This window comes from Myiozetetes cayanensis, unplaced genomic scaffold (genome assembly GCF_022539395.1).
Source record: "Myiozetetes cayanensis isolate MyiCay16 unplaced genomic scaffold, myiCay2020 scf18, whole genome shotgun sequence".
Lineage (NCBI taxonomy): Eukaryota > Metazoa > Chordata > Aves > Passeriformes > Tyrannidae > Myiozetetes > Myiozetetes cayanensis.
Genome location: NW_026087389.1, coordinates 11090520 through 11111625, shown reverse-complemented (window position 1 = coordinate 11111625; position 21106 = coordinate 11090520). Strand labels below are relative to the sequence as shown.

The following is a 21106-nucleotide window of genomic DNA, read 5'->3' as shown; positions in this document are numbered from 1 at the left end:
TAGCAAATAAATCCTCCCTGTGTTATGGGAAGTGGCATGTATGAATGCTGATTTAGGTTCTCTCTAGGCAATGCCTGTCCATGCTGATTGATCCTTTGCCTCTGGCAGCTTTAGGCAGCAGCAGTCTGTGGCTTCTCACTCACCACTGGGGCTTGTAAATAGCCCTGTGGGCTGGGCACCAAGGGGTCCCCTAAAGAAGAGGGCCACAGACTTTGCAGTACTGTCCTAACTTTATATTTCTCTTAGGCAGTGAAGACTGATGCCATAGGAGGGACAGTGAAGGAACAGATCAAAAGCAACGTTCAATTCCTAAATCTCTCCCTGCTGACAGTGCCAACCCCAAGCATATTTCTAGATATTTCTAAGATGATTGTACCGTGTTGTTCAGCTCAGATGAACGAAGGCTGGTTTCTGGTAATGCTGTACCTTTTTGCTCCTCCGGGTCTCTGTATGAAAATTGCAAAATGCCCTTCAATTTAACATCGCCGAGTTTAAAAAACCTAATTTTAAAAGTCTTAACTTTTTCAATGAATTGAGGGATTTGGTGGTATTTCCTGACCTGGTATTGTTTGGTATCGTTTCCACAGTCTCACTGATTTGATTAGAGTGATATTAAAGTTAGTGACAAAGCAAAATGCCAACATTATGAGTTTCTGAAGCTCTCTCTGGGTTCTTTTCTACCCTAAAATTCAAAGATTTTTTTTTTTTTAGAATATGGATTACAGAGGCTTTAAAGGTGATTTGCTATATAACATAGAAATTAGAAATGCACACTAGCCTCTAGAGACCATGCATGGAATAAGTTTCTTCTTAAACTGTAAGATTACTGAAGAGGTGGAAGTCTGTACAGTATCTTTGGTTTCTGATCCAAATCTCAATGTTGTAGAGTGTGGCTGTCATACTGTTACTGATAAATTCCTAGTCTGTCCATGTATGTTGGCAGTAAGACTGAGGACTGAAGAAGTATGAATTAGAGCATGTCTCAACCAAACTATCAGGTTGCTGATATAGAAAAGACAGAGTTGTTTTTCTTCTTTTGGTCCTTCTACTTGTTTTCCTGAGCACCTTACACAGATGTGCATGATTTGGAAACTCATATCTGAACTCTCTAAAAGCTTTTGGGAGATCTTGGTTTAAGATTTCCCATTTCTTAGAGATCTGTTCCACCTGAGAGAATGTGACATGCCCAGGAACAGGTCATGTTTTCTCTCTGCCTCGCTGTGAATGAGTGCCTGTGGTTACTGTGGAAATGAATACATCATGGCATGGCATTAATGCCTGCCTGTAGCATCAAATGCTTTGGAAGGAAGAGGTGCATTTGATATTTGGGCACAGGCCTCTAAGCATATTGGGGCAGAAAACGCAAGGAATTAAATAATTTATGGTTTAGGAGACGACATCTGAGGATTGCTACACCTAAGCATATGTTCTCTTATTCTCTGGTAAAACATACCATGGCAATTGTGCTGCAAATTCCTGCAATTTGTGTCTGCCTGTCTGTGCAACTGATGTCACTGTTGTTACTGTGTTTGTGCCATTGTTGCTGGTATTGTTTTACAACGACCTTCCCCTTTATTGGTGCTGTTGCTGATGATGTGCCATATGTACACATGCACATTAGAGTATAAGAACATCGTCCTTAATTGTTCTTGGGTAGCTGTCAATGCCATTTACAGAGTAAATGTACTAATTGCTGCAGAAATACAAAGAAACAGATATCTGGTCTTGCTGTTATTCTGGTGGTTTTTTTTTTTCCTTTTAGTCACTAGGAGGATTGCTGTGCTTCCAACTATGCTGGATTTTTGAAGTGTTTAAATAGATGAGAATTCAATAAATTGAGGCACCTTATTCAACAAGTCTGTTCAATTCCTTGTCAAACTGTTACAGATCTAGTACAGGCCCAGCCAGAATTCCTGAGGTCTGCCAGAAATTTCCAGTATAAGTTGGGAAAATCATTGAAACTCTTGGATTTGATTTTTTTCTTTTTCTCCTGACTGTAGAGGAATGTTCTGTCTAAGGGTAAAATGGCCTTCTACAACAACTTAAAGATCATGTTCCTTCTTTTGCTAAGTACCCTGGATTTTTCAGCTGGAAAACTGTTGGTCATTTGACCCACTTTGGTGATTGCTGCTCCCACTGGTTTCTCTATTAGGACTACATGACTCCAGCACAAGATTAGTATGTGTGTTACTGGTAAAGTGGTAGTAAGTGACTGAAAACTCCTCTTCACACATCTTTCTGTGCTTGTTTTCCCTGCAGGAGGAGGAACACTGATCCTGTCTGTGCAAACCTGCAGTCTGAAATTCTGAAGTGCTACCAAGAAAACAAACATGAAGTGCTCAAATGCTCGGAGCTGGCTAAGGAATATCAGCGCTGTGTTAGCGCAGCTCAGAAGGTAACAAAAGCTGCTCTGTTGTACTGGCTGGCTTTGCTGGCTTGTTTTGCATGGTGTTTTCTTCTGGGAAGTGTTTTTGAGAGCTGTGGTATCTGTTAGTCAAATCAAAATCTTCATAGGAGACAAATTTTCCTGGGGATCCATTTTCCCACATTCATTCCGCATTTCCCAGTCACCATAAACTTGGTATGTCCCAACTTCGCTCCCATCAGTGAGTCCTGTTGTACCGAGCTGTCACCAAAACAGTAGCACGGGTGCTCCCAGGTTTCAAAGTCAGTCACAAGGATTTTTCCAAGTTTTGCCTTCTTGGACGATGGAAAATCCATTTGGCCAATGTCTGCAACATTTTGAATAGGCTCTAAACATCCTCCTGTTACGGGATTTTGCAGTTGAAGGGCTTGCTTCCTTTCATTGCTGCATGAGGAAAGGTTCTGTACTGGGCAAAGCTACTGTATGTTAGGAAAGCTGCACAATCCTAAAAACTGTTCATCTTGTGCAGAAGACCAGGAAACCTTATGGCTCTTCCTTCTGAGATGCAGAGTCCTATTAGGTTCTGTTGATGCCTTAGGACAGTGGCTGCTCAGTACCTTGGAAAAATTTCTACCTATTTAAACAAGTGAAGGGGAAAAGAAAGTGAAGTATTTGGACATTGCAACTAGGGTATGGTCCTGGGAAAACTGAAGTGTAAAGGATGCTGTTTCCCATGTGAGAATTCAGTGGGTCAGGTGTCCCTCAAGGGCAGGCTTTTTCTGTTTTGGTTTTGTTTTTGAAGGGTAGAAAATTCTCCAAAAGGTGCTGAGACTGTAGTAAGGTGGATTTCGGGAGAAGGATGGTAATAGGAAATGGAATAGAAAATAGAAATCCTCTCATGGGATTACTAAAGCAAAGGGTGGGAGAGAGGTGGATGTTTCGTGGAAGCAGTCCTTCTCTGTCGCATTAGAATTGTGAGGGGAAGCTGTATGCCTGATTTAAGTATAACATGAAACAAGCTGCCAGCCGGCTCCCAGAAGAAGCCCGACAGAAGGAGATGGGAAAATTGTCAGGATATATTAGACCAAATGTTGTTGCTAGTCCTAGAGGAATTTTTTTCCTTCCTGTTTACAAAGAAGGTCTTTGTATGTCTGCAAATCAGCAAGGTTAAAGCTGCCAGGGAAAGGGCTTTTCTCTGATATCTTGAAAGTCCCCAGCTCCCAAAACATGTGGTTTCTTTTTTCTTCCTCAGCTTTAAAGTAAAGTGGTGCCTGTGCTGCCGCTGCACAATCCGTGCCCCCAGTTGCTGCGAGCAGAGCATCAGTGCATCTATTGCCAACCTCCCTTATCCTCCTTTCCTCCTCTAAATCAGGCTTGTAGCCCTTTCAGTGGAGTATATCTTTAGCAAATGCATTTACCAATACGTCTTTATTGCATGCAGTGCGGGTGGAATGTGATTACCAAAGAAGACAGATTGCATTAAACTTCAGCATATTTGCAAGCTGCGGCTCCAACTCGCCTGAGAGAGGGGCTGGGATGCTGCCAACCCTGAGCCCCAGCCCGACATTATTAAAGAGTAAATTGGAAGCTAAATGACTGGTAACAGCAGAGGGCAGTGAAAGATCCTATTAACTTGGATCTTTTTTGGATTTGTGTGGTGGTGGAGTTTTTGGTAGGTTTTCTTTATAAACCAAAAACTGGGGGTTGTCTGGTTGCCTTCGTTCCCAGAGTCTTCAGTGAACTTCAGGAATTTTTTTCTCCACTGTTACTAGAAACTACCTGGAAGGAGCAGTGTGTAGGACATTAATTTGTCATGGATGATGACAGCATGGCAGAAAATCTTGCTGTGTTTTAAGAAGGAGTGAGAGAGACTAAAGGTAACTAAACCTTGCAGCTACATACAGGCACCAGAGGGTCCTGCAAGTACAAATTCAAGTAGAAGTTGTGTAAGGCAGTATGTATTCTGTGGTTTCCTTTTATCCCAGGACAGCTCAAGCCCTGACAATTTCCCTCACTGCTCTTACTGACTTCTGAGATGTATGTAGCGATCACAAGCTGTTGTGTTTTATCATATAGCATTAAAACTCCCTCCTCCCTTCCCCTTTTTAAGCTGTTATTTTTCCTTAAGTTTAAATTAGCATCTTCTACCAAATGGCTTTGTCTCACGCATTCCTCATTCAGGAAATTCAGGTTGGAGGAATGTGGGAAAGAAAGGCCAGAATCTCTTGATTTCTTGGGTATTTTTTACCCTTTTTTAAAAAAAAAACAAACCACAATTTGTTTTCCAGTAGAGGAGGTTGTAATCAAAGCTGGATGTGTGACTTCAGCTCACTTGCATGCTGGTGATTTGTTCTGCTGCTTTTTACTAAAGATTTTATAAGGCTTGGTGAATATTCTCTAATGAAGCATCTGGTGCTCTGCAAGTTCCTTTTGATGGCTGGTAAAAATGTCTCCAGGGCATGGTATACATTAGACTCAGAGAAAGCAAGCTCTAGATTTCTAGACTGAAAATTACAGCTTACAGTGGATGAGAATAATTCTTTGCATCTTCCCCCTTAGTGTGTTGGTTTGAGACTGTTCCTTTGGGCACCCATTTCCCTTTGCCTGTTGCTGTGCACATCCCTGAGCCAGGAGCTGAGATGCACCCTCAGTTATTTCTCCCCCATGAACAAATATATCAGGTTATCATTTAATGAGTTTTAAAATTTATTTTATACTCATTTCCTGTACAGCCCCTCTTCCTGGAACAGGTTACTTTTTTTTTAGTGCAGTGTAGGGATATAGCTAATGTTACCTCTTTGGGATTTTTTCTGGCCATTGGACCATTTTCTGTAGTCAACAGAGGGAAATAGGCACCTTTAGAGCGTGGTGCATCTGGCTCTAAAACAGTCATCTGAAATGGGCCAGCTGAATTGCCAGCCATGAGTATTTCTCTCTGCTACTTGGAAGGCACATCCAGAGCATGAACTACGAAGTTGGTGCCTGTACTGGGATGTTCATAGTTATGGGAGCAGGATCCTGCTCTGGTTGTCTGCCTTTGTAGATAGTATACTTTCAACTTGCCCTGCCTAACCTGCTCTCTGGCTTTTCCATTTATTCTGTCCTGAATGTGGAATTTTGGTCCTGTCGCTGTAGGCTCACTGTGGCAGCAGCAGCCCCCTTAGGCGCTGGGTTCCTTGCTGTATCCTGTGCTTTGCTTATGTGGAAGCTCTCTGACTTCAGAGTGTGTTACTGTGATATCTCCTGTTTAATTTAGGAGTGTTTTATCTTTTCTGGTGGTCTGTTTCCATGGCTCTGCAGAACTTCAGCTACAGCATAAAAATCGCTGGCTTTAAATCTAATAAAAGCTGGGATAATGGGACAGCTGTAGGAGGGGCAGTTCCCATTGTGTCTTTTAAAATTGCCTGTAGTTTATTGACCGCAAGTTTCACCAAGAGCTACTGCTGCCGTTAGATAATGAGAATTGAAAATTGCTGCTGCTGTTTCCCCAAGGCTTTATCTCGTGCCAGCGAGAAGAGGGTGTGGAAGGAAAAGGAGAGTGGGCAGTGGAAATCTGGGCAGTGGAAATTTGCGTAATTTCTTAGTTTGAGTCCAGATGGAAGGGAAAAACAAATGATTTTGTTTTAAAAAGTCTGAGTCCTATTAGTGAATTGCTTCTCTCTCCCATGCAAATATGCACTCACATGCAAGCTTTTCAGAGCATTTGTGACCCATTCTGTTTCCCTTGTGTTCTGTTCACACCAATAGGCTAATCTGAATTTACGCAGAATTTTAGCTGGTTAATTTGTTATGCAATTGGTGCTTATACCAGAGAATCTCCAACCAGCTACCACTTGGAAAATGAGTCCTCCAGTGACCATATATTAACATGATTTGAGATTTCAAACAGAACCTGCTTCCTGCAACTGTGTGCAGAAAAAAGTCTGTTAGTGAAGAGCATGTATCCTTTCTTTTGAGGTGTTTCCTTACTGTCTCTAGGTGCCTGTCTTTCACAGAAGGACCAAGGTGAAATGTTTTGTGCTCTAGCTCCTGGCCAAACCAAGCTATCAAGAGCTGTGTACTCAGACATGTGTATTCCCTTGTCAATAGGAGCTGGATACATTGAGCTAGAAGCCATTCATAATTCTGCACTTTCTCCCTATTCTGTGTCCAGCTTCTCACAGATCTGCTATTCATAACAGACAAAGGTAAACCTACTTCTGTCAAGGCTTTAGGGCTTGTCTACATAAGGAAATTACAATGCAATAAGCTGGTGAGTGAGTTTGTGGTACAGCAACTTCTTTGTATATGAAACATTCTGGGTTTGTAATGGAAGTGCAGGGAAAATTCACACACGTTTGCTGTGAGTCACTCTGCTATGTGCAAACAAGCCCTTGCAAAACACTGATTGACTGGATTCCAGCAGAGGGCCACTTTTAACATAACCTTGGGTCGTCTGCATTCCACTTTGCCCTTGACTATAATAAAAAGGAATGTGGTCAATTTATTGTGCTTACATTTCCAAGTGATCCTTGTAAGAGCCTGGTTCCCTTTTGGCACCCACAGCAAAGCATTTGCAACTCTTCTAATCAGGACAGGGACCCTGATTGCTGAGAAGATGCTGTAGGTGGTCCAGCAGTGTCCCATCCTGGTGGAGCAGTTTTGCTCAAGCACTTTGAATTGTGCTGAAGTATGGCCTGCTGGGAGCTTTCATTTCTGCAACCTAGATCTCTTTCTGCCTAAGAAAAACAGCTCTGGGTTGTATCTCTACTTGAGAAATGGAAGGATTTCTCCTCCCCTTGGGATTCTGCAGAGGTAGATCTTACCTGTTGAGGTCTCACTGAGATCTATCACATAGGATGCTACTTGAAATGCCAGTATATCTGACTTGGAAAGCTTTAGGGTTGTTTGAGCTTTCTGGAATTCAGCTTTGTAGTTTCAGATAAATCTGTGTATTTCCTATCTAGGGGATGCTGTGCCCAGCCATCCTCAGCTGGGAATGAGCCTGCCCTGCCTACCTTTTGTCAGTCGGTCCTTGCTCAAAGCAAAGACATCTCTGAAAGTGGGGTTTTTCTACCTTCTGTGTAAAGAAAATTCTCCTTTTTTTTTTTTTTTTCATTTTTTAAAATTTTTCTCTCAACCTTTATTTGTGCAAATGCTCTGGTGATAACACTGTTGGAGGGGTTTATGACTCAGTAAATGGTCCCCACAAGGGAGTCGAGGGAGAGGCCGCAAGCTGCAGGCAGCTGCTGTTTGTTTAGTCGTTAACACAGAGGAGAGCAGCAGTGGATTAACTGCACCCAGGCATACCCTGACCTGGTATTTGCAAAGGTGAAAAGGATCCATATTTTGCTTCTAATTATGAAGGATGGAAACAGTTATTGTTTTGATTTTTGGGTTCTGGCGGGTGTACAGACCCAAGGGGTCTATACACAACACTTCATATCCTCAAGAGTTCACTGGTGGATAAACTAAAAATATAGAGCTGCCTGAAAGGACATAAACCGCCATCTTAATATATGAGGCATGTTCCAGAGTAAAATGCTGGCCCACTTTAAATGAAAATGTCTGCTGCTTGTACCTGGTATTTATGAAACTCAAGGCATAAGTTCTTTATTTGCTCTCTATCTCAGCACTTCACAAAGCTCTGATGTTCCCCACAGCCTGGTGTGTTGTCAGCACTTATTTACTCATATGAACAAATTCTTCTCTCTGTCTGCTGTTTGCAGTCCACATAAAGCCCAAACCTTCTGAAGTTTGTCATTTTTGAAGAAAATGAGCAAAAATAAGTTTAAAACTGTTCTCACTTGGCTGTGCTTCAAGGCTTCTCTTTCCTTAGTGCATACTCTGCATCACGTTTTCCTCTCAAGCTCTTGTATCCATTGCCTGATCTGGAAGGAGGACTTTTGACCACATTTCTCTTCTGATAAACAGCATGTTATCTAATGGTTCTAACACCCAGTCCATGTGCGTTTATTTTTGGTTTCTGGTTTTTGATTGTTTGGGGTTTTTGACATTGATACAGTGAGGCAGAATTGCCTTCAGGTCTAATTTCTCACTTGATGATTCTCATCTCAGATATACTTACAGGTAAATTTAATCTGAATATGTATGTTTTACAGATGGTTTTGAGTGCAATGTTGTTGAAAAAGGGAAAGAAGACAGTATGGCATTACAATTTCTGAAAATAAATTATTTGGCTTTTTTTACTTCTGAAATGTGGCCTTGCTACAGTTCTTGTTTTAAGACTTAGTTTGCCTGAAAGTGTTTTAAAACAGTATAAAAAAACCCCTGTAATAAAAATACTATAAGAGCTAGCTGGTCAGGAATGAGACATCATAGCTGACTTGATGCTCTGATGTGGTCTTTGAGTAGGTGTATCTGAAAAGTCTCATTAGAAGTTGGGTATCAAAATGTCACTCTATTTTTGTCTCTCTTTTCAGAAATTATTTCTCTTTAGGCTTTAATTGGACCTACATGGATCAAACAGGTTTCTCTAGTACTGTGCTCTCTGTGTGTTCAGCAGCGTTTTCCTGAGAACTGGAGCCTGTGTTTGGTTGGGCTTATCTAGTATGGGAAATAGTGAGAGAGTGTTGTGATACATCACGCTGTTTTAATGCCAAATTTTTTCACAAAAGATTTGTAGCACTGTGTTGGCAAGTGGGAAGTGGAAATTCTTACTCAGATTAATTCCAGGAGACTGATGACCAAGCAGTCTTAGACACAAAGACGTTTATTTCCAATTTTTAAACTATGTGTTTTGCTGCTGAAGTTAGATTGAAACAGATCCACAAAAATTGCTGTCGGTAGCAACTGCTGGTTAGAAGCACAAGGTCAGTGGTCAAGTGCTTTCAGACTCTCAGGAAGTTCCAAAGTAGCCCTGACTTCCATAACTTCCGTGCTAATGTTAGATCCATCCTCTGACAACTTGGCTATAACTTCGAAAATTATATCAGTGTTGCCAAAGTCTTCATGACAAACTGGAGAAACCAGAGATTTGTTATGCTCCTTGTTGGTCATAGCCTGCACAGGATGGCTTCCTGCTACGTGCAGTTTGCAGTCTCCACGCACCATCCATCAGGTATTTTGGTAGCAGGTCTTGGGGCTGAATAACTTGAGAACTAGTAGGATTTAAAGCCTTCACCACTCAGCAAAATGTGTCTGTGTAGGCAACCTGTGCAGGGGTTACCCTGGTGGCAGTGGTCCCAATCCAGTGGAAGGGTTGCTCCTAGGGCAAGCAAGACTGCTCTAACCAGCCCCTTCTTTGCAGTGCCAAAGAGAACTTGGGAAGTTAGTGAATGGTGGCTGAGCCCTATCAGTGGGAAGCCAGTCCTTTTCTAATCAGAGAATGTTGCAGAAGTTACCCTGATGCTGCTTGCCAGTGTTTGTTCTCTCCACAGAGCCTCCCTGTCCAAGGCTGTGGAGAATTCATCTGTTATGAAATCCAAACTTCGAGGGAAGGTTTCTTTCTGCACCGTGCCTGCAGTAATTGTTTGTGATTTTCACCCCCCTGTGACACTGTTTGCCCAACAGGCCTCCTTGTCTGGAGATATTTCCTGGCATACTTGTGATGCTTCCAAAGCAATTTAAAGCTTTCAGTCCTTGCTAGACAGACCTTTGCAAGCCAGTGGAAGAAACCTTTCTGGACATCAGTGCTTCAAATGTAGGAACAAGACATGTTGAAGACAATGTTATAGTGATCTGAATACAGTGCTAGAGTTAGCTCTGCTGCTTACACTTTGATCTGTTGGCAAGAAACTTTCTTTTGGTTGTAACATGTTTTTTGGTTAGAGACCTTTGTTAGGGGCCTTTAAGAGCTGGTGAAAGGCTCTCAAAGACCTCTGCAGTCAGAGAAGCCAACCCTTGTTATACTTAAAGTTTTTTACCTTTGAAATGTAAGGGAAGCAGACAGTGAAGCTTTGATTTAGGATGGTGCTGCAGTGTCTGGTGTGTCTTCTTGATTCTGAAGCTGTTTCTGCTGTACTCTGTTGAGCCTGAGTGTACATGCAGAAATGCAGACAAAATTATTTTGACAATGTGTTTGCTCTTTGTCCCTGTTGAATGCCTGTTTGTCCTGTATAAATGGATTTCAGGATCAGCCAACCTTCAGCTCTGAATTAGTCTAATAAGGCATGGTAGGTAGGGTTTAAAGGTCATTTTGCAAGCAGCTGGTTCCCTGCATATATTAGGGGGGGGAACGATTTTTTAAATAATGGTGTTGGAAAGCTTTTGATTTAACTTCTCAAATACATGTGTGCTATAAAATTTCGGCTCTTCTGCCTCTGTCCTTCAAGTGCTCTGCTTGTCCTCTGCCTGCTCATCTTTCTGTCATTTCCAATTACCTCTGCCCATTTGCCTCTGCATTACCTCCCGTTCAGTTTATCAGTCCATGTTTGCTGCCCACAAGGACTGGGTTTATTTTTCTGAGGAGCTCATCTGTTGGATTACTTCTCTGAGCTGTGGAACAGAAAGCTAAGGGTTCCTTGGTTTGGGCTGTTGGTAAAGCTTTATTATACTGTGCTTTTATTGGAGGACTGGGAGCTCTGAACAGTCACTGCTATGTTGGCAGCATTTTTGTGTCCTTTCAGGTACCTAGTTCCCTCCTCAGGATGGATTTAACACTAGTGAAAGAAGATCATGAGATTTTATTTTTTCTTTAAGTCCTGAGCAGGTTGAAGCATGCACAGGGATTATTCTAGTTTCCTCTCTGTGGAGTGTGTACTTCAGTTCTGACCCAATCTAAGTGTTTCATATGAAAACGGAAAATGTTTTTCTTCATTTGCTTGTTCCCTGGTTTCCTCTTAAGAGTTTTCCAATGAGGATGATCTCAAATGTTCTGGTGACTTATATGTTGTGGACACTGTCTAAAAAACTGAAGGGAGTACCCACATATCCAGGTCATGGAAGCCTTTGGCAGGGGGCAGTGTCCTTCTGCCAGGTTTGAGATGGTACCTTGCCATTACAGCTACTTGCAGCTGTACAGATTCCTCTATCTTCAAATCTTCTTTCTGCTTGTTTGAAGTTTCATTCATAATATATATCCTCAGAAAATCAGGTAACTGCACAAAAAGCAAGCTTAAAATTTAGGGAGTTTATAGCAGATGCAACATTTGTTTCTCTTGCACTTAGACCAAGCTGCTGTGAAACTTTGACATTTTGTCTTATTTTTTGGAGAATGTTTCCTAGTCATGATTTGCAGTTGTTCTGAGTTTATTCTCTCCTTTAGTACTGTGCAGTGCCCCAACCCAGCTACTTAAGCACTTCAGTTTCTGTCTAGGACACGTTTCTTTTTAGATGTTATATTAGCAGCATATTTTTTCTGTTGTTGAGGTTTTTCTATGCAGTGCTCTCCTGCCTGTTGTGGAAATAGGTAAGTGATACAGGACTGAACTGATTTGTGGGTTCTGTATAGCTGCCTGTAAGGGGCTCAGAAAGCAGTGCCCAGCTATGTGATGGGTCCCTGCTCAGCTGCTGTTTGAAAAACACTCTTACACAGGACTCTCTTTGTTAATAGGACTGTAAACCTTGGAATTAAGGATTGAAACTATAGTTGACAAAGTGATTATCAACATTCTTCAGGATCAGAGAGAGTTTCAGAAGAAAGGTATAAACAAACACATCTTTGCAGTATAAACTTCAGGAAGAACTGTGCAATTTAGAGGAGTATGTTGGCATAAGATTTAAAAAAATCCAAAAGTTTCTAAATATGAAAGAATTGAGGCTTTTATTTTCTGGGTGAGGCAGCAGGGCAAGTTCAGTTATGTACTTGATAACATTATGAAAGAAATTCTTTGACAGAATAGGAGAGTTTCTGGTTGCAGATATGATACAGAGACTGGTTGATCTCTGCAAAGAAGCTGGAAAGGAGACTGAATTACTGTTTTGTCCACCTCACTGCCTGCTTAATTCCATGTTTGAGCACTTAATGCTATTTTCTTATTCAGGGGTGGAAGATGGTAGGAAATGCATCCTTCTTTTGAGGCACTGGCTGCAGTTAAATACAGTGTAGTGGAAAGTGTTATGGATACTTTTAATGACCCTCCAGGCTCTCTGACATCGTCTTCTCATGGATTCAGGTGTACACCAGTTGGTGACTTTGAACAAGAGTTTCCCTCTGGCCATGTCAGCAGGAACTGTTCAAAGCTTTTGTCTTCAGTAGTTCTGAAGGTGGCCTACATAGGGTTATCATCATTTAATAAGCTCTATAGTATTTCTGGGCCCTAGGATGTTGTCAGTACTATTTAACTTCCTGTGGCACATCAAGGTTGTATTTTGTCTCTTAGTATGAAGCCTAAGTGTGTTCATGAGTATTCTGAGGCTCAGAAAATTTTCTCAAATCTTGTAAAAGTAGGCAACCACTGAAAAATGTATTGAATGCTGTGATCCAGGTAGGATTCTTCCCAGCTGTGTGTACCTCAAGCTGACATAATAAAAACACTGTAATAGAGTTGGAAGACACTAGAGAAGTTTCTGTGGAGGGCTTGTGTGGCACCCTATTGGTCTGTAAAAGCCAACCTTAAAGCTTGTGTGCAGACTCTACAGTGACCTCTCTGGAGCAGAAGCAGGTTCATTGGTGAGGATAGACCAGGTATAATGTTCTAATGAATTCTCCTCTTTCCAGCTTTAGCAAATAACTTGAGGCACATGGGCTGCCACTTAGTTGAAGAAGAACAAGCATTTTGGAAGCTATTAAATGTGAAAGTCATACTTTGTTCTTGCTGGGACTGATGAGGGGGCTTATGTGCACACAAAGCTATGATGTGAACGTGAAACAACAGAATGCTCTCAAGTTCCTTGTTTAATCCAGTATCAAATGTGTGCCCTCTGGGAGATGAGCAAGAGAGAGCCCAGGCTGTGTGAGACAGTTCCTAGTGCTTCCTTGTTTTACTGAGCCTTGGCATTCTCTGCAATAGAGCCCATAAAATGCAGGAAAGTCTCTCCAATCAGGTAGGTGTATTAGCAGGTTTCTTGCACTGATGGATTAGAGCCAGGCTATGTTCAGTAAGAGTGGATAAATAATAAAAGGTGATATTGTGTGCAGTGATCCCAGGTCTCCTTTCTTCAGCTGCCGCCTCCTGTCTGTTTGCTGGGAACCTTTGCACAGGCAAACGGCTTCGCTTGAGAGAACAGGCTATGCACTATTTTTTGACACTGCCAAAGGTGGCTGACACAAAGCCGAAGAAGAGCTTCTCTCCCAGGAACTGAAATGTCAACAAAGATGTTGTGCTGCTTTACAGGGCCCTGACTTGCTTTGTATAAAAACTGAACAGATGTTGGTAGGTTGGGAGCTTTGCCATATACAGAGCAGACCCAGGAGAGCAGGGCAGAGCCTGCCCAGGTGTCATGGGTAACACTGTTCTGGGTTCATGCCAGCACTTCCCCTGAACTGGGCTCCTCCCAGTCCGTGTCTGGAGCTTTACCCTTATTAAGGAGATGGGACTCGTGTAACCATGTTGTGCATCCATGAGCTCGGTTTCTGTCCCACTCTGCTCCCTCTGAGCCTGCTGGTGAGTTGCAGTGATGTTCCTCAGAAGGCACAAAGGCTCTGAAGTAATAAGTTCCTGTATACCTTGTGAAAGCAGACAATTAGGTGGAGGGAAGGAACCCCAGCGGTGCTCGTGCAGGGGGGAATGATATTGACTCGCTCTTTATTAGACGTGAGCTTGGTCACCAAGGAACTTTGAGACACGAATCCGGAGGAATCCAAGTGACTTCATTTCTGCTGCTCATGAAATGGCCTGCTTCCACATGAAGCCTTTGGTTTGCCTGAATGTTTGAGAGGCTGACTTCTGCTTACCACTATGATCAGCTTCCTTGGAGAGGCTCAACTAGGGTGGCACTGCAGCAACTGAGAAGAAAGCAGCCTGGTTTTTAGGGATTGTCCTTTGGAATTTGCCTTCTCTGTCCAAGTATTGATTTCTTTCTTTGCTTTTGAGAAAGGGAAACAAACCCCTTGTTGCAAGAGAGGGCTACAGAAAGCTTTCAGAAGTTTATAGTTTGATCCTTTAATGCCTGTTGTCTTATTTTAGGATGAGATAAAAGATACAGTATTAGGTGTGAGCAACCTGGAAAAAGAAAAGAGCTCATGGATTTAAGGTGGCCTGTGTTCTTCCTTCCTGTACCTCTTTTTGTGTTGTTCAGACAAATGTTTCATGCTCGGAAAATTTGAGCTTTAGGGACCAGGGCAACTGCTGATCTTCGCTGGCCTCAGGACGTCTTTCTGCTCATCAGCAGGCAGTTGTCAGCTCCTTGGTAGCTTGTTTTTGCTGCTGCATGTTGAGGCAGGACAGTGTTTAAGATGGGGGAAGAAGAAACTGCTTCTGTGTCCAAGGACTTGTATGACAGACAACTGTGTGTGAATGAAACAGCCTGAGGTCTGTCAGCTCATGGGTGGGTGCTCAGTGTGGTTGTTGTCTGTGATGTGGCTGTGATGTCTAGCAGTCCTTGTTCAGACATTGGTTGTGACTTTTGACCATTTTTCTCAGTGCTCACTGGTCATCCTTGCCCATCTGTTGCTGAGCCCACTTGGCATGAACTTATTCCACAGCCTGATGGAAGCGAGGTGTGGTAGTTGTGGAGTGTGGCCATGGAGGAACTGGTTGTGCCAGTAGGTCTGCAAGTGGGCTTTGGGCAGTATAGCAGGGGTTCCTATTTAGAAAGTTTTCACAGGCCCCGTGAGTGCAGTGAGAGGCTTTGAAGCATGGTTTCCTCTGAGCTCTGCTTTCCCACAGACTCTTCAGGCATGATCCGTCAAGGAGTGTGAAATATATTCAAAATCCCACTGCTGCCTTTTTCTCACAGTCAGCAGGGTTGGGCTTTCTTCTCCAGTCTGGAGTTGTTTGCTGTTGAGAATAAGCAGTCTCTTTTCTTGTGATTCCTTACCTCTCTTTGGGACATGATGCCATCAAGAAAACCAGCTGTTCCAATCTGAGAACTGCCTCTGCCTTCATGCTCTCTTGTCGATTGTGTTGAATCAATGAAGTGCTGCAATACTGTAGAGGAAAGGGGGTTGTGAATTACTATATAGAAGGAATATATGGAAGAGGATTCATATCCTGCCACATAGTTCACAGTGGCTGTGTCTGGAACTAGACCTGCTTTAATGACAGAAATCTCTTCAGGAAAACTTGAACTCCAGCTCCAAATTCTTGCTTCATGAAGTTGTGGGATCTGCAAGTTTGCACATGGAGAAGAGAGCTACCTAATCTGAGCATCTAGGGAGACCTGACAACAAGTCCTGGCTGTTCCTGCTAAGAAGATGGTGGCTTTGATAGGTGTTATGGAAAAAAATATTTAAAGAGAAGAAGTAAGGGAGATAATCCCTGGAGGCTAGCTGTAGCAGAAGGATAAGGTTCAAAATACTCTTCTTGTAAATCCTGCAAATTGCAATTCTGACTCCCTTAATCTCTTGAACCACTGTCTCAAATCTTTGTCAATACAGACTTGTTTCCTGTGAAGCTCAGCTTCAATGGCATCTCTGTTCAGCCAAGAAAACTGCCAGGTTGTGCTTTGACTTTGGTTCCAGCTGTTCAGTGCAAAAAGCTTTCATTGCTGCTAAGAAAAGCTTTTCTTAAGGGACAACATAAAGCAGGAGTGTTGTGGTGCTTGAAGACTGAAGTAGGCATCTTCCCTTTAGAAGAGTGTTCTAAACACAGTTGTCTGATACATTGTCATGTGGATAAAGGGTTATAAGGATTGTGTGCTAATCTGTAGCTGTCTGCAGTTAATCTCCCCAGCAGGTTTGGATCAACTGATGTTTGGATCCACCAACCAGGTATCCAAGGAAATTTCTTCGGTGGCTCTGAACTGCTCCACAAACCTCTAGGTTGTAATTGTTCATCTGGGCCCTACCTGCTCTTCCTTGTGATCCTTGGTTCTTGCTCCATCTTTGTTCTTGCTTTGTTTTCTCTGTTGGTATTTTCCTTGGCTTCACTGTTCAGAGTTTTGTTTTGTACTTAACCATGGTACCTCGTCCATCCTTACATCAGGATGGTATGTTCACACCATACTGTGTGTTTTACCCCAGGCAAGCTTGTGTTCTTTCTGATAATTGCCTCAGAATCAACAGTTGGAAGCATTTCTTAATCTTGGCACAGATTTCTCAAGTAACACTGAAGTTCTGATGAGCTTCTGGAATTGCATGTTGTAGAGTTGTAAGAACCTGCCCTCCTGATTCCCGACTTGGCATTTCTTATTTGCAAGTTTACATCTAGGTATGCGCTTGATTATCTTTTTTTAAAACCTGTTTCCCTGAGGTTTACTGTCTGGAATCCTTCTCTTAAGCTTAAAAACACTAGAAATTTGCCAACCCTATTGTGCAGGATCTAGAAACGTCCCACTGGCACCAGAATCGAGTGCTGTATAGCACTGCCAAGTTTTCCCCATTGTATTTTATTTTGTTTTCTTTTTTTTTTGTTGAGGTGTGCTGAATTCCAGATCACTACAAGTGCCATGCTAGCACTGAGGTGAGTCCCCATTAAGTCAGGACAGCTGGTAGCAAATATTTGAGCTGTAGGCAAGGGTAGATTGTTCTAGAACCCTTCTGTCATGTTCTGTGATTAAAACTCAAACTGTGGGTATTTCACATGTATTTTAAACTGTGTGGCTCAGTGCTATCACTTTGAGTGCATGATATCCTCCTCACCACCTAACATGAGCAGTTCTGGCCATGTGTAGGGTTTTTCTTGCAGTCTGAACAAGCGAGCTAGAGATACACTATTGCCTGGCTTTGCTACCTTCTCGTGCTCTTCCTCCCATCTCTTTTACTCACCTCTTTCTAGTCTGGGCTCAGATTTTTCTTTTCCCCTCTGTCTTCATTTTTTCACCTGCTTTCTTCCAGTGTCTCTGCAGCCTCTCCCTCCCTCCTCTCCTCTCTTCTGTCCCCTTGGTTTGCATTCCTTTCATTTTACAGCCTATATTGGAGCTGACACCAGGCTGCCTATTCCCTGCAGCACTGAACTGGCGGTTTGGAAAGAGGAGGCTGCAGTTCCCTCAAGGGGCAAGGCAGAGTTCAGTGTCTGTCTTATTTTTAAATATGCATCTGAACACGGCTGATCAGAGGAGCAAAAGGAGTCTTTGGGTTCTGAGCGCTGGAAGCTCATAAGGACATAGTGCAATTCTCTGCATCCCCCTGCACTCACTGAACATGAAAGCTGCTTAGCAGAGGGTCGTTTGACTGCAGGAAAGATGGCAAAGATTCAGAGACTCCATGAAAGGAGGGTAGAAAGGTGTAGGTGCTTTGTAAGCCTCACACCTTGTTTTTCTGCTTTAGGTTCTTTTTCATCCTGTCAGATTCACGCGCTTTTTTTAACCCTGAAGGATCCCAGCGTACATTACCAGCTATACATCAGCCTTGCAGAATGCTGTTTGCCTTGGACAAGTATAAGACTGACAACTGGTCATCAAGTTGGTATGGTGAGGGGACAAACTGGGATATCCCAGTTCCACATTCTTATCACAACTAGTGCCATGGAAAGGTACCAGAGATGGATCTGCAGGTTTCTCAGTGTGAGTAGCAGCTCTGCTAAGGCAGGTTATGTACCCAGCTGGTGAATTTTCTAAATGGTTTTGTGCTGTGCAGCTCTGGCTGCTGGCATCTGTTCAGGCAGCACAGTGATATAGTCACCTAAAGGGCAAAAAGAAAAAAAAGGCAGGTGCTTACTGGTCCAACAGCTCCTGCCAGCAGATAAGGATCGGAAGTGAAGGAGAGCATATTGAATTAAAGCTGCAATCATAATTCTAGTTTAGACAAAATGTACATAGTTTGGCAGAATACCAGGGCCCTGACTCTTGTAAAAGTGTGTCACAGGATCCTTTGGGATCTTGGGAAGGTCAAGATCTCTATTGAAAACCTTCTGTCAACTGTGTTACTTTCTGTGGCACAGACCACTTTGCTTTGGCATGGGCACAAGGTAAGAACTATTCCTTTCTGCAACATGTTGGACATTTCTGATCCTTCAAGTGGTCAAACCTGGTCTATTTAGCTAAGAGTACAAGGTGATTGCAGCAAGTAGTATGGGGGAAACTGCAGACCCATCTTCGTCATGTTTTCTTTTAGTATCATTGACTAGTGAGCAGCCTAACCCATAATAGAAGATACCTGACAGCATCAGGACTCAATACCAACACATAGAGTAGGTTGAAGTAGGCTCTGCTCTGAACAGCAAAGAAACATGCAGATTAAGGTGGCTACATCTTAGTTCTTCAGAAATGCTCTAATCAACCTGGAAAAACAAATTCTTTTAATTGGAGAAAAGTCCTCCTGTTAGGAGGATCTCAGTCTTTACGCTGCCTAATTTCTTTCTTTGACTTAAAGGAAAAAGGAGTAGTTAAGACTTTCTAGTTGCAGGCTGGTGAAATGTGTATGAATGATAGAAGAATTGACTGCTGGGGTGGATGGATTTGGCCTTCTGTTCTTATTCTGCCTTTTTTTGCCAAAGGATCTATGTTTTTGGACTCTGGTGAGGTATGTTCAGTTGCTGTCCTTGCAACAGTTTGTGTGGTATTTATGTGGAAGAGGTTGTGCATTTGAAGTGGGTGAGGAACGGAAACAAGAGCTGGCACTCTACAGCTGATTTCTTCTCTGCAGTGCTGCATATTCAGTTGTCAATTTTTCTCTACTTTCTGAAAATTTTTTACTTCTTGTTTTAAAATAGCTAGTAGAGAAGGAGGATCCATTGCCTACAAGGATTGCTAGAGCCAAGTGGCAGATAAATCTTCCCTGGCTGTGTTTTTTCAGCTCCTCCCTGCCCTGGACATGACTCTGCTGGAGTTGTGGGTGCCCTGGATATGTCTGTGTACCCAGTCCTGATAAGCAGCATTGTGTACACCATGGCTTACTCACTGCAGTCCTGACTGGCATTATTATTCCAGCTAGACCTTTCCCAAATAGTAAAGCTACTCATTACAGACTCCATATTTTTCCTCCTGAAAAATTACATATCACCACATTCTCACCAGAGTAAGGTTGTGTATATGGGGGAGCCCTGGATAACAGAGTACTAAAACCACCTGGACTGGCTGCTCTGATTGTACCAGTTCCTGCAGCCATTGAGGCTGTGGTATCAGTGCTGGGAGAATTCCTTGGGAAAGCAAACAAACTGCTACAACAATTCTGGTATGATCTTACGTGACCTTGCTTTTGCTGTGGTAGGGAACAGTTTCCAGAAAAGCAGTAGAAAGGACATGCCTGAAGTCACTTTCACGTGTAACTTTGAGTATTCAGGGTTTGACCCTCAGTCCCTCGAGGTAAAAGGCTGCTGTGTTAACACCACCCCTTCATCTCTTGCCAAGTCTGAAAATTCCAGGTTCTTAAGAGGAGCTGTTACTTGTATGACCTTCATGCGTGAAACAGTTTCTCTTTTAAAATGTGTTTTCTCCTTTATCAGTTATTCATTGAAGAGTCTCTTTGCATCTGTAGAATTTTGAAGGGTAGCTATTATTTTACCATTTTAATTTTCCCAGCTGTTCAAATAATTGTTTTAACCTCTCAGTGCCTGGATGTGCTTTTCACATCCTGGTTGCTCTGCATTGTATTTCTTCAGTTTCATGTTTTGAATTACCAACAGTGTTTTCCCTATTCCAAATGGTTATTTGGTGACTTTTTTTCTCTATAGCTTTAAGTCTACATTGATCTGAACAACACTGACAGCAAGATGATTGTGAACTCTCACTTTGTGATATTGGGCTCTCGCATCCTATTTTGGGCAGTTTTTTTGTAGTTGTTGTTCTCCCCACATCCCCAAGAGGACTTAAAGTTCCCATTAAAACCAGAACAAACTGGTTATTCTGAAAGGTCTTGCCAGTGGCTTCTCTGGGGTTGCATTTCATTGTACGTAGGGAAGGGGCTCTGACAGACACAATGAAACCATCACAGAATACATTGTCTTCCTGCAGCTTTACAGGTATTACAGTCAAAGCATTGAATATGATAGTGGTTCCTCTAGCCTGGAGGCAAGGCTGTGACAGCTGAGGACAAGGCAAAGCTTCCTGCTGGTCTGGCAGAGGAGGTGGCTGATTGAGCTGAGGCACTCACTACCAGTGTGGTATTCCCAGCCTAGGGTGATGCTCAAAGGAGCAGGGATGCATCTTGCGTCCTGTCTGGGGCAAAACACTTCCATGTGGGAGTACCTCCAGAGCAGTGATGTCTCATTTCATAGCTTCAGTTTTCTTTTTTATACATATATACATACATATATATTTTTATTTTATCTTCAGTGAACATTACTTTTCTTGAGTGTGTCTTTAATGGTCTTGCCATAGAGACAGAAGTGGAATTTGAAAATAAGTAATTATATTGTGATACTGTGGACATACTGCTGTAGTTTCTCTTGCGTGCTCTTCTCACGTGTTCCAAAAGTTGCAAAAGGTGATTTATAATTCATCAAACTAAGCGTAAAACATCTGACTGCAAAACCTATCAATCTGATCCCATCTCTTTCCAGCCCTTTAATTAGGGAAGCCCTGCTGAAAAATGTACCCATCAGCTACTGAGAAATGGTGCATTCCTGGACCCTCGGTATAGATCTTGAGTTATCCAGGTGCCAAAATGCTGTCAGAACTGACAGATCTTAGAAAATACACCCACAGGCAGAACATTATCCATTATACTAGCGCTGAGCAGTGGGCAGTAAGGAAAAATCAGCAGAGAATGTGTCTTTATCAACTTTAATTGGCTTTTCCCGTTGATAAAAATCAGTATATCTGGCAAGGAAGAGAACCTATCTAGCAGTTTGATTTTTCCATCCCAGAGCTGAAGGGTGC

General features: G+C 42.5%; 1 protein-coding gene across 3 annotated transcripts in view; it reads left to right on the top strand.

The window, feature by feature from the left end:
- Window positions 1–21106, top strand: part of CHCHD6 (coiled-coil-helix-coiled-coil-helix domain containing 6) — a 109261-nt gene that overhangs the window by 69529 nt on the left and 18626 nt on the right. For all 3 annotated transcript variants that reach the window (XM_050313027.1, XM_050313026.1, XM_050313028.1), the window contains one exon: window positions 2260–2395. In XM_050313027.1, coding sequence (XP_050168984.1) covers window positions 2260–2395 — 136 coding nt within the window. The remainder of the gene's footprint in view (window positions 1–2259; window positions 2396–21106) is intronic.